The sequence below is a fragment of the Achroia grisella genome, unplaced genomic scaffold (assembly GCF_030625045.1).
Source record: "Achroia grisella isolate CSIRO2021 unplaced genomic scaffold, CSIRO_AGI_Agris_v1 utg4408, whole genome shotgun sequence".
Taxonomy (NCBI): domain Eukaryota; kingdom Metazoa; phylum Arthropoda; class Insecta; order Lepidoptera; family Pyralidae; genus Achroia; species Achroia grisella.
Window position 1 is genome coordinate 251,127 of NW_026712858.1, and position 10,507 is coordinate 261,633.

The 10,507-nt window shown below is 34.4% G+C and overlaps 1 protein-coding gene across 1 annotated transcript; it reads right to left on the reverse strand.

Annotated features, from left to right (window-relative positions):
* Positions 1 to 1,351: 1,351 nt before the first annotated feature.
* LOC131844947 (uncharacterized) lies at positions 1,352 to 6,589 on the reverse strand. The gene is made up of 2 exons (XM_059193942.1): positions 2,821 to 6,589; positions 1,352 to 2,718 (listed from the first exon to the last, which is right to left on the reverse strand). The coding sequence occupies exons 1-2, from the start codon at positions 6,587 to 6,589 to the stop codon at positions 1,352 to 1,354; spliced, it is 5,136 nt and encodes a 1,711-aa protein (XP_059049925.1).
* Positions 6,590 to 10,507: the final 3,918 nt, after the last annotated feature.

Below are 10,507 nucleotides of genomic sequence, written 5' to 3' on the forward strand. Positions count from 1 at the left end.
TCTCGCCGCGCGTAGCTGCGAGAAACCAAAAAAAAAAACAAATCAAAATCAATGCTTAACATAAACGAAACCAGGAAATTATAATACGGAAAATAAAACGGAAGACTTGTAAAAATAATAACTAATTAACTAACTACTCGTTATAACAGTTTATGTACTTTTTATATATTTTTTACTTGTACAAATGTCTTGGTTGTGATTTGCAAAAATTTTTATCAATTAAGCATCTAGAATATTTCATCAATTAAATTACTTTACTAAGTCGAGGTTTTTAAATAAAATAAACTGAATTATTGAACTTTATGATATTAATATATTTGTATTTACTGAAGATCATCATTGCCTTGTCTCTATCCCATTATTTAGGGTCGGCACATGTTTTCAGTTTAAGATAAATAACAATATTTATCCTCGACTGCTACTTTATTAATACTTGTTGATAGTTTTGTATACTTCTTATTGGCGTTTAGTAAATTTAATATTTTCATTGCAATATAATATTGAGTTATATTGCAATGAAAATATTTTACAATTAATAACACCTAATTCGATTAAATATAATATTGAGTTTTACAAAACTAAATTAAAAAGAATAGAACGCTACAAAACTAATGAAAGTAAATTGGTAAATGTGCAAAACAGAAGCGAAGTAAAAAAAATAGTAATAATAAAAAAAATATCAAAATTATAAGCCAAACAAAAGCATACTCCAGGTCGTCTGAGCGAGTCTTACTTGTAGCGAAAAGGTCGTCTTTATCTGTGTAAGAATAAATATTGTTTGGTGCAAGTGTTATTTACATGTAGAACCAATGAGTGCGCAATGGTTGCCATTGTTTAACACAATTTACTATAGAGGGCACTACAATAAAACACACAACTATTTACACTGCGTATATTCGTCACCGCCGTGACCAAAAAAGCGACCAAAAAAAATTAATACAATTCCAGTACATGGGTTGGGACAAAAGTCAAACCTTAGCGCGTTTCAATTTTTCCTCTAGCGCCATCTAGTATCATAGATGAGAAACAAACTTAGTAATTTAAACATCCCGCCCACCAAGGACTTGTCCTTACAAATAATAATTTGACAATAGAAAACTTAACATATTATTACATACAACAAATAGGCCAAAATAATAAAAAAAAAAAAACAATATTCAATTTAATTTACAAGCAATGATGCCGCCTTACCTTAATTATATGTAACTGAACATATAATAATCAATATGACAAATGCAGCCGCCCACCATGACAATATAAAATTAAACTTAAAGTAACAAAATTAACAGATCTCTTACTGCTATTAACACACACCAAAAAATACAAAAACAATGTTGCACTAATGTAGATACTACTTTTTAGGCAAAAAACAAAATTTATTAACAGGACGTTTTAACAATTTGTCCTTGCATTTAAGAGTAACAACACGAGTTATATTGTCTTTACCGGCATGCTTTTCTACAATTCTACCAAGTATCCACTTCGTGGGTGGTAAATTTTCTTCTCGGACTATTACAATATCATCAATATCTGGCTCAGATCTTTTTATACTCCACTTATATCTCTTATCTAAATGCAATAAATAGTCTTTAGACCACCGATTCCAGAAATCGTTTATCATTTTTTGAACTAATCTCCACCGTTCTAAACCAGTTACATTACTAATTTGATTATAATGAAAATTATCAACTACACTTATGATGGGTTCTCCTACCAGAAAATGACCGGGTGTCAGTGGAAGAGGGTCAGAAGGGTCGTCACTTAATTGACTCAATGGACGCGAATTCAGACACGCTTCAATTTGGATCAAGACCGTAGACAATTCTTCATATGTGAGCGTACTTTCACCGATCACCTTTCTCAAAATTAGTTTGGTTGAGCGCACCGCGGCTTCCCAAAGTCCTCCAAAATTAGGACTGTAGGGAGGGATGTAATGCCATGTAGTTTTTTGTAGAGCAAGTAATTCTGCAATTTCCTGAGGAACTCTTGATTTTGCTCCATCGAACATCTGTCTCAGTTCTTTATCGGCACCAACAAAGTTGGTGCCATTATCACTATAGAGATCCATACAAAATCCACGTCGACCAACAAACCTTCGGAACGCAGCAATGAAGCCTTTTGCAGTTAAGTCTGAAACAGCTTCTAAATGTATAGCACGAGTCACCATGCAAATAAAGAGGCAAACATAACCTTTGTATGACTTAGCTCCTCTTCCTGGAGAAAATTTGATGTTGATGGGTCCTGCGTAGTCAACCCCAGCTGATTTGAATGGTTTACATGGTTGCAAACGAACTTCAGGCAGCTGACCCATTAACGGAGTATTTTTTCTTTGGGCATATCTCAAACAAGTGATGCATTCTCTAAAGTGTTTTTTCACTAATTTCCTAGCTCGTATTATAAAAAATCGACTTCTTATGTAGTTAAGCATTGTTTGAGGTCCACTGTGCATTGTTGAATTATGTGCGTCCATTACAATGACCTGGGTAAGATGACTTATCTCAGGCATTATGATGGGATGTCTCTCATTATAATTCAACTTCGCTAAATGTATGCGACCACCTACTCTCAAAATTCCTTTCTCATCCAAAAAAGGATTAAGAGAATAAACTTCGCTTCTTTTGAATACACTACCTTTCTGTAGTTGTTTCATTTCATCACTGAAATACAAATGTTGCACTTGCTTAATACATATCATTAATGCCTCTTCAGATTCTTGAACTGTTATAAATTTAGGATATTTATGTTTATTTACTTTTATATTTAAAAATCTTCTAATATATGAAATTATTCTCAACATTTTCTTTAATGATGAATATTTACTCCAAATGAAATTATTTTCTTCCTCTATTAATTGTCTGTTGATTTCTTTTCTGTTTATTGTGACTAAAGACTTTACTTCTATTACCTTGCTAACCTTTTCCTCTTCTTTAGTGGTGAACTCAAATATCTGTAAATCAACAATTGGCTCATGCAGCCATATCGGTCCATTCCACCAAAGTGTATGAGTTTTCAACTCAGATGGTTGCAAGCCTCTAGAAGCGCAGTCAGCAGGATTCAATTTTGTATCGACATGCCTATACTGATCGCTGTGTATAATATTTAAAATCTCAGATACACGATTACTGACGAAAGTGGTCCATCGTGACGGCAAACCTCGTAACCACGCCAAAACGACAGTCGAATCTGACCATGCATACAAATTCTCTTTAGGAACCTCCATTATTTGCGACACTTCAAATAATAGCTTTGCAGCTAATGCTGCACCACAAAGTTCCAACCTCGGAATTGACAGTTGTTTTTCTATTGGGGCAACTTTTGTTTTTGCCGTTACTAAATGGACATAAACCCGACCGTCATTATCTATTACACGTAGATATACTACGGCTGCATAGGCAGACTGCGACGCATCAGCGAAAGCATGCAGCTCTGTTTTACAGTTATGCGTATACTGTAACCATCTCGGTATCAGTATCTCCTCTAAATTAATTAGCTCTTCCCTGTATTTCAACCACTCAGTTAACAAGTCTTCCGTTAATTCATTATCCCATGGCAATCCAGACTTCCACAACTTTTGAATGAATATTTTAGCAACAATCACTACAGGCGCAATCCATCCCATGGGATCGTATAAACTTGCGATAGTAGAAAGCACCTTCCTCTTTGTAACTGGTAAACTCAACTCTGGTAACTTCACAATGTACTGAAATTTATCCGAATCTCTATGCCATCGGATCCCTAAAACCTTGATTATAGAATTTGATTTTACCGTTAATGATTGAGCGTCATCTTGATTGTTTTGGCCAATAAATTGCAGAAAACTGTTACTATTACTGTTCCACTTTTGAAGCTGGAAACCACCTGAATTTAGTAATTGATTCAATTGTTTATAAATTTCTTCAGCTTTGTCTTCAGTTTCACAGCCCGTCATAAGGTCATCAACATAAAAGTCTCGCTTTGTTATTTCTGCTGCAATAGGAAAATTATGTTGTTCTTCATCTGCTAATCGTTGCAGTGATTTTACAGCCAAGTACGGAGCACAGGCTGTACCGAATGTTAAGGTAAGTAATTCGTAATGACCGATAGGTTCATCTGGATTTGATCGCCAAACTATTCTTTGGTATCGCGTATCTTCAGCACGTACACGAACCTGCCTGTACATTTTGATAATGTCCGCTACAATACATATCCTATGCTTTCGCCATCTCATTAAAATGTGCCTTAAATCCTGTTGAAGTTTGGGTCCAACAAGAAGATTGTCATTAAGAGATACGCCATTGACACCTTTACATGACGCATCAAAAACAACGCGTAGCTTTGTTGTTTCCTTGTCCTCCCTCACCACTGCATGATGGGGGAAATAAACAGCCTTACAGTTATCGGAATCATCACTAACGCGTACCATATGATTTAAATCTAAATATTCCAGAATGACTTTATTGTATTCTTCTTTAAATGCAGGATTCTTCTGAAATTTTCTTTCAAGGAAATGAAATCTTTTCTGTGCAATATCCTTTAATTTTCCATTTTCACATTCTGGTTTCTCTCTGTTTAATGGTAATTTCACTACGAACCTCCCTTCATCGTTTCTACGTGTAGTTAACTCATAAATTTCTTCGCATTTTTCTTCTGTCTTGGTTAACTTCTTTTTAATTGTATTTGGCTCATTTTCCAATTCCCAAAATTGTTTCAATAAAGTATCTTCCCTTATCTGTATATGTAAACTTATTAATTTCTCATTTATCGAAGTTGATTGTGACACTCTTCCTGAAATAACCCACCCAAAAATAGTGTTTTGTGCTAACATATGTCCTTGTGGATGTTTCAACATGTCACTCAATAAAATTTCACTATAAACTTCAGCTCCAAGAAGAACGTCTATTCTACCTGGTGATGTATACCCTGCATCAGCTAGTGATAATTTCTCGATGTCTAGCCAATCAGGAATGTTTACATTAGTACATGGAATACGTGAAGTAAGTGATTTTAATACATAAGCGGTAATCTGAATTGAATTGTTTGAATTTCTCTGTGATTCTATACGAAAAGAGACCATATGTTTAATTCTTAATTGACCATCTCCCAGACCTGACACACAACCATTTACTGGAGTACGTTTAAGCCCTAGCAATTGAACCATCTCTTCGGTCACAAACGACGCTTGTGATCCTTGATCAATTAACACCCTAAGTAAATTCGATTGACCGTTTCGCGAATAAGCTCTAACAACTGCCGTTGCCAATAACACTCTGTACGTTCTTATCTCATTCTCTTTAGCAAAATTGGCAACAACTCTCACTTCACTATCAGGAGTTGCATTTGTGTTCTCTAATGTGGGTCGCCCTGAATCAGTGTTTGTATTCTCTAAATTATTTATAGGCCCTTGATTATTTTCTTTTTCGAGGTGCAGCAGTGAGTGATGTCTCCTTCCACATCTACGGCAGCATGTTGACTGACGACATTTTCTTACAGTATGAGTGGGCGCGAGACAATTAAAACATAATCCCTTTGATTGAGCAAGATCTTGTCTTTCTCGTAGTAGTAAATGTCCAAACGACTTGCATTGAAAAATTAGGTGATCACCTGCACACATAACGCATGATTGCTTCGTAGTTAATCTTTTATCTTGAACAGCTGCAAATGACTTAAATTTCTCCATTTGTTTAATATTCTGCTGTGGCGCTCTCGTGGCGTGTTTATTGGTATCTATAATTTCTAAAGTTCTGAACCTCGACTCAAGAAATCCATCCATTAACTCCTTCCAGGTTGGTAATGTGTCAGATGATATTACACTGACCCTTGTCTCCCATTGACGAAGTGATTCGTGATCCAGTCTAGAAGTTACCAAATAAACCACCATGGCGTCCCAAGAACTAGTAGCAATGCCCAAATTATTTAATGAAATTAGACATGCCGATGTTGTGTCAAGTAAACTTTTAATAGCAGGTGCAGACTCCACGTTGATGTGTTTTTGTGAAAATAAGGCCTTTAATATTGCATTACAATTGTATCTTTTATTATTATAACGTTTAGTAAGTGTAGTCCATGCGATTTCGTAGTTGAGTTCTGTAGTAGGTAAATTTCGAAGTAAGCCTTCTGCTTCGCCCGACAGACTCCCTTTTAAATAATGTAACTTTTGGACTGATGATAAACTCTTGTTATTGTGTACGACTGATGAGAACATATCAAAGAAGCTTTGCCAATCGTTATATTTTCCGCTGAACGTGGGTAATTGTATGCACGGTAATTTTACGTCACTGGTAGTAGGCGCTACTGGCATAGAATGTGCAACAACAGGGTTTTTTGTTTGAAGAACCTCTTGTAAGGAACCTTTATAATTAATGTAATTTTCTTCAAATTTGTCATAGATATCATTCTTAAAGTACCCAATGACGTTGCGCTTCTCAGTTGTAATTACAGTGACAATTTCTTGATGAGTATCTTGAAAATCTTTCCAAAGCTTTTCCAATGTATCTAGTCTCGTATTCAAGTAACTGTTGGTTATTCTATCCTTTGGACTTTTCTTATAATTTAATTCTGATTTGCATAACCTTTGATATCTATCCTCTTGTATATTCAGTAAACCCTCCATTGTTAATAATGTATTCAAATTTTATCTTTAAATTAATCCAAACAATTAATGTTGTACACTAATAGAATATCTGTGCATTAATTTATCTCATTAAATTGTCCAACGTGTATCACAATTATATTTGCCTAAGTTAATATAAAGGCAAAAATATTTCAAAGTCAATGTTCCGTGTATAAGTAGTCCACAAGATACTATCAATGATATAAGAAAAATATTCTAAGTTGTTGTAACCACCAGAAACTAAGTCCTTAAAATGTTTTAACACTTTGAAATTTTTCTATGTTGATGTAAGCCGCCAGAAACTAAGTCTTTAAACTATTTAAACACTTCGAAAATTTTCGACATGGAGTCCTCGTCTGTTCACTTTTTCACTAAATTTTTCTAAGTCTATGAATTTACTTTAAAATTTTACAAGTCCAAATTCACTACTAAATAATTCAAAGTTAATATTTCACTTTATTTTTAATAAGTTATTTTACTCACAGTTTTAAGGTCCAATTTCACAATCCATAGCACTCACCACCGCCACTTACGACTTTTCAACTTTTCCCGGGTTTCGGCACCAGTTTTGTTTAACACATTTTTTTATAGAGGGCACTACAATAAAACACACAACTATTTACACTGCGTATATTCGTCACCGCCGTGACCAAAAAAGCGACCAAAAAAAATTAATACAATTCCAGTACATGGGTTGGGACAAAAGTCAAACCTTAGCGCGTTTCAATTTTTCCACTAGCGCCATCTAGTATCATAGATGAGAAACAAACTTAGTAATTTAAACAGCCATCGACAACACAACAACAGTTAGTATTTTATTAATATCTTAATGCATATTAGTCTGATACCAGAGAAAATTTTATTTTATAGATAATGAGCATGATGTCGAAGGGTAAAGCAACTGAGAGTAGAGCGCCCTCAAGGAAGGTGAGGTTTTAGGCTGGTAGTATTTAGTATGTTAGAATACATACCCGTTGTAGACGTTATCGTTGGATCCGCCGTGGATCACCTGCAAATAGAGTATTATAATTCAGTATTCGTCTGTGTTCTAGTTTAATTTTACCAATCGCCTAAAAGTATTTCGTATTTCGTCCATAATTAATTTAAATTATGAGTTTGAACATCATTAAGGTTTTTGTCAAAGACTGTACTTATATGCGCGTATGTGTAATGTTTATATATTGTAATAATGCACTTATTATGAATAATTTAAAAAAAATGCTGTCTCTCTCCATAGTAGTTTAGTTTATATAGAATATAGAATTATAAGCATGCGAAATTTCACACTCTTCCGTCTGATCTAATATATTGATGTATCTGTATATATAAATAGCAATACAAGAAAAATACTCAAAAAGAATATTTATTTCATGAACTATCAAGACGGCGAAGTAAAAATAAAAAGGAACGAAATTACGAATATAGTATAAAAAATCGAATACAAACATTAGATCAGAAAGCAAAAATCATTCATCACACGGCTTCGGTGGTCTAACACATCGCTTTATTTCCGATGTTCGCGTGTTCGATTCCTCTCACCTCCAAAGGGAAAGGCTATATAGATTGTGAAATAAATTGTAATGGTAAGTTGCTTACACTGGCAATGACAGACGGGGGCCTGTGGGCCGTGTACCTGCCGACAGCGGGGGTCGACGCCGGAGTGCTCTCACTGGAGTTAGGCCTGTACGGAATAGTCAGTTTAAAGTATTGTATTATATAGTAAATGTACATAGTCCCTGGCCTTAGACGTAGTGCAAATATTTACTTTTATTACATTTTAATTACAATTGTAACATATTTTCAAGTACCACGTTTTCTTTGTGATATCACCATGTAATGACGTAGGATACATAATAATTTATGTACTAACGAAAAATATTTTTTTTCATTAGTAGCTAATTTACGTTAGTACATAAATTCGCATAAAAACGTCTACGTGCGTCCTTCCTCGTCCTTCGTGTACCTTCCTCTTGAATAACTCTATCTATTTAAAAAAACCGCCTCAAAATCCGTTGCGTAGTTTTAAAGATTTAAGCATACATAGGGACGTACAGTAATGTAATGATTTACAGAATAAAAATATCAAATAATAATCAAATATGTATAACAAGTTTCCAAATCAGTAATTAGTAAGCGAATAAATTTGACATTTTGAGAATATACTTTTAAGTAAATATATTTATTTGTGTTAAATGGCTGTTGTGAATGGAAGGAGGTTGGTAGCTACAAGTGCTTAAATTAAGTTTGTTTGAATAATTTTTTTCTTTTCTATTAAAAACTTGAATTGATACAGAAAAACCAAACTCTTTCATTGTACTGGATGGCAGTTCCAATTGTTCTATTCAATTCAATTACAAACTATTAGTTGGATTAATTAATTTTATGCATAGATCATTCATTAGGCATGTACAGCCATAACTATATTTATTTATTTAAACAATTGAAAATAATAAAATTCCATCTTTTGGTTTTTTATATATAAATTATATCGTCAACTCTACGTGTATATAATTTCGGGTAGAGGTTTACATATGTTCTTTCAATTAGTATTTACATACCTTCAACATATTATCGAAAAGTAGGCGACCGCAGCCGTGGCGCTGGTGACTTGGCAGAACAAAAAAGTCCAGCTGCTCCTCGTACAAGATCAGGTGCTTGCGACTCACCTTTAGGATGCCAACAACTTCTCCCTTGCCACTGTAAAGTTAATAAACAATTAATACATTGAGATCGAGACCGCCATGCAGTTGCATCAGAAATTCACTAATAATACTCGCTCTATTGAGTAGAATATAGTTCGCTAATTCACAGTGGAACTATCTCGCATTTACCCCAACTATTCGCCAATAATACAACTATTTGCCGTGTGATTTTTCTTATGGATGATAATGGAAGGTGCACCCCCGTCTGCACTAACGTATTGTACAATGGGACTGTCTCGTATTTGCAGGACCAAATCGCCGATAATAATTCGCTTTGTGTAACAGACTACTACGACAACTATTACATACAGTTAGTTCACAATGGGCAGTCTCGCACTCGCTGATCACCACGACAATATTTATTTATTTATTTATTTAAGATAAGGTACTCACCACACTTACAGATATACCAAAGCCTGTAGTGAGCCAGTAATATAACGAATATCGTAATTACATAAAAAAAAAAACAAACAACACTCAATAAACTTATTAATATTGTCATGAAAAATATCGACCTCTGGTCGATCCAAAACCAACCTATTGAGCAGCGAGATATCTTGATAAGTGGGAGCAAACTGGACTGTGCATGTGCGAACATATCGGCACCACATGTTCGCACATGCACTGCCCAGTTTGCTAAGGGTAAGCCCATAGTAATCGAAACGTGCGTAGTCGCAGGTACCGCTCTGGGGCATATAAAGAATAACGACTTAGGGTTGTCGGATTATCTATTCTCCCATTCAGCAGCATATAATAGTGCACCATCAGATTACACTTTCGCCTTACCTCTAACGTATTCATACCTACCATAATAAAAATAAAATAAAAAGCCTTTATTGCTATACGAATATTTTTACATTTGGTTAATATTATTATCGATAAACGGTAGAATAGAATAGAATAGAAAATCATTTATTCAAATAAACTTACATTGAAGCACTTTTGAATAGTCATAACATTTTTTTTTTTTTTTTAATCTACCACTCATTCGGAATGCTGTCTCATCACAAGAAGAACAAGCAAGAAACTTGTGTGTTGCTCTTTTAAATAATTTATTCTTACTTACAATTTAAGTTTAAGTGTGTGAATACAAACCACCGATTAGCACTAATTCAATTAAATACTCAAAAAGAAAAAAATATTGAATACATAACCAACTGGTTAAACAATTAATAAGAGGAAATCAGTCATAGTGATTAGAGCAGACCAGTCCCTA

What these genes read in the sequence shown, in the direction of transcription:
- LOC131844947 (XM_059193942.1), bottom strand. Translation starts at nt 6,589, where the DNA reads ATGGAGGGTTTACTGAATATACAAGAGGATAGATATCAAAGGTTATGC. An exon ending in AGAAAATAATTTCATTTGGA is followed by an intron (nt 2,719 to 2,820) that starts GTAAATATTCAT and finishes AATTTATAACAG; the next exon opens with TTCAAGAATCTGAAGAGGCA.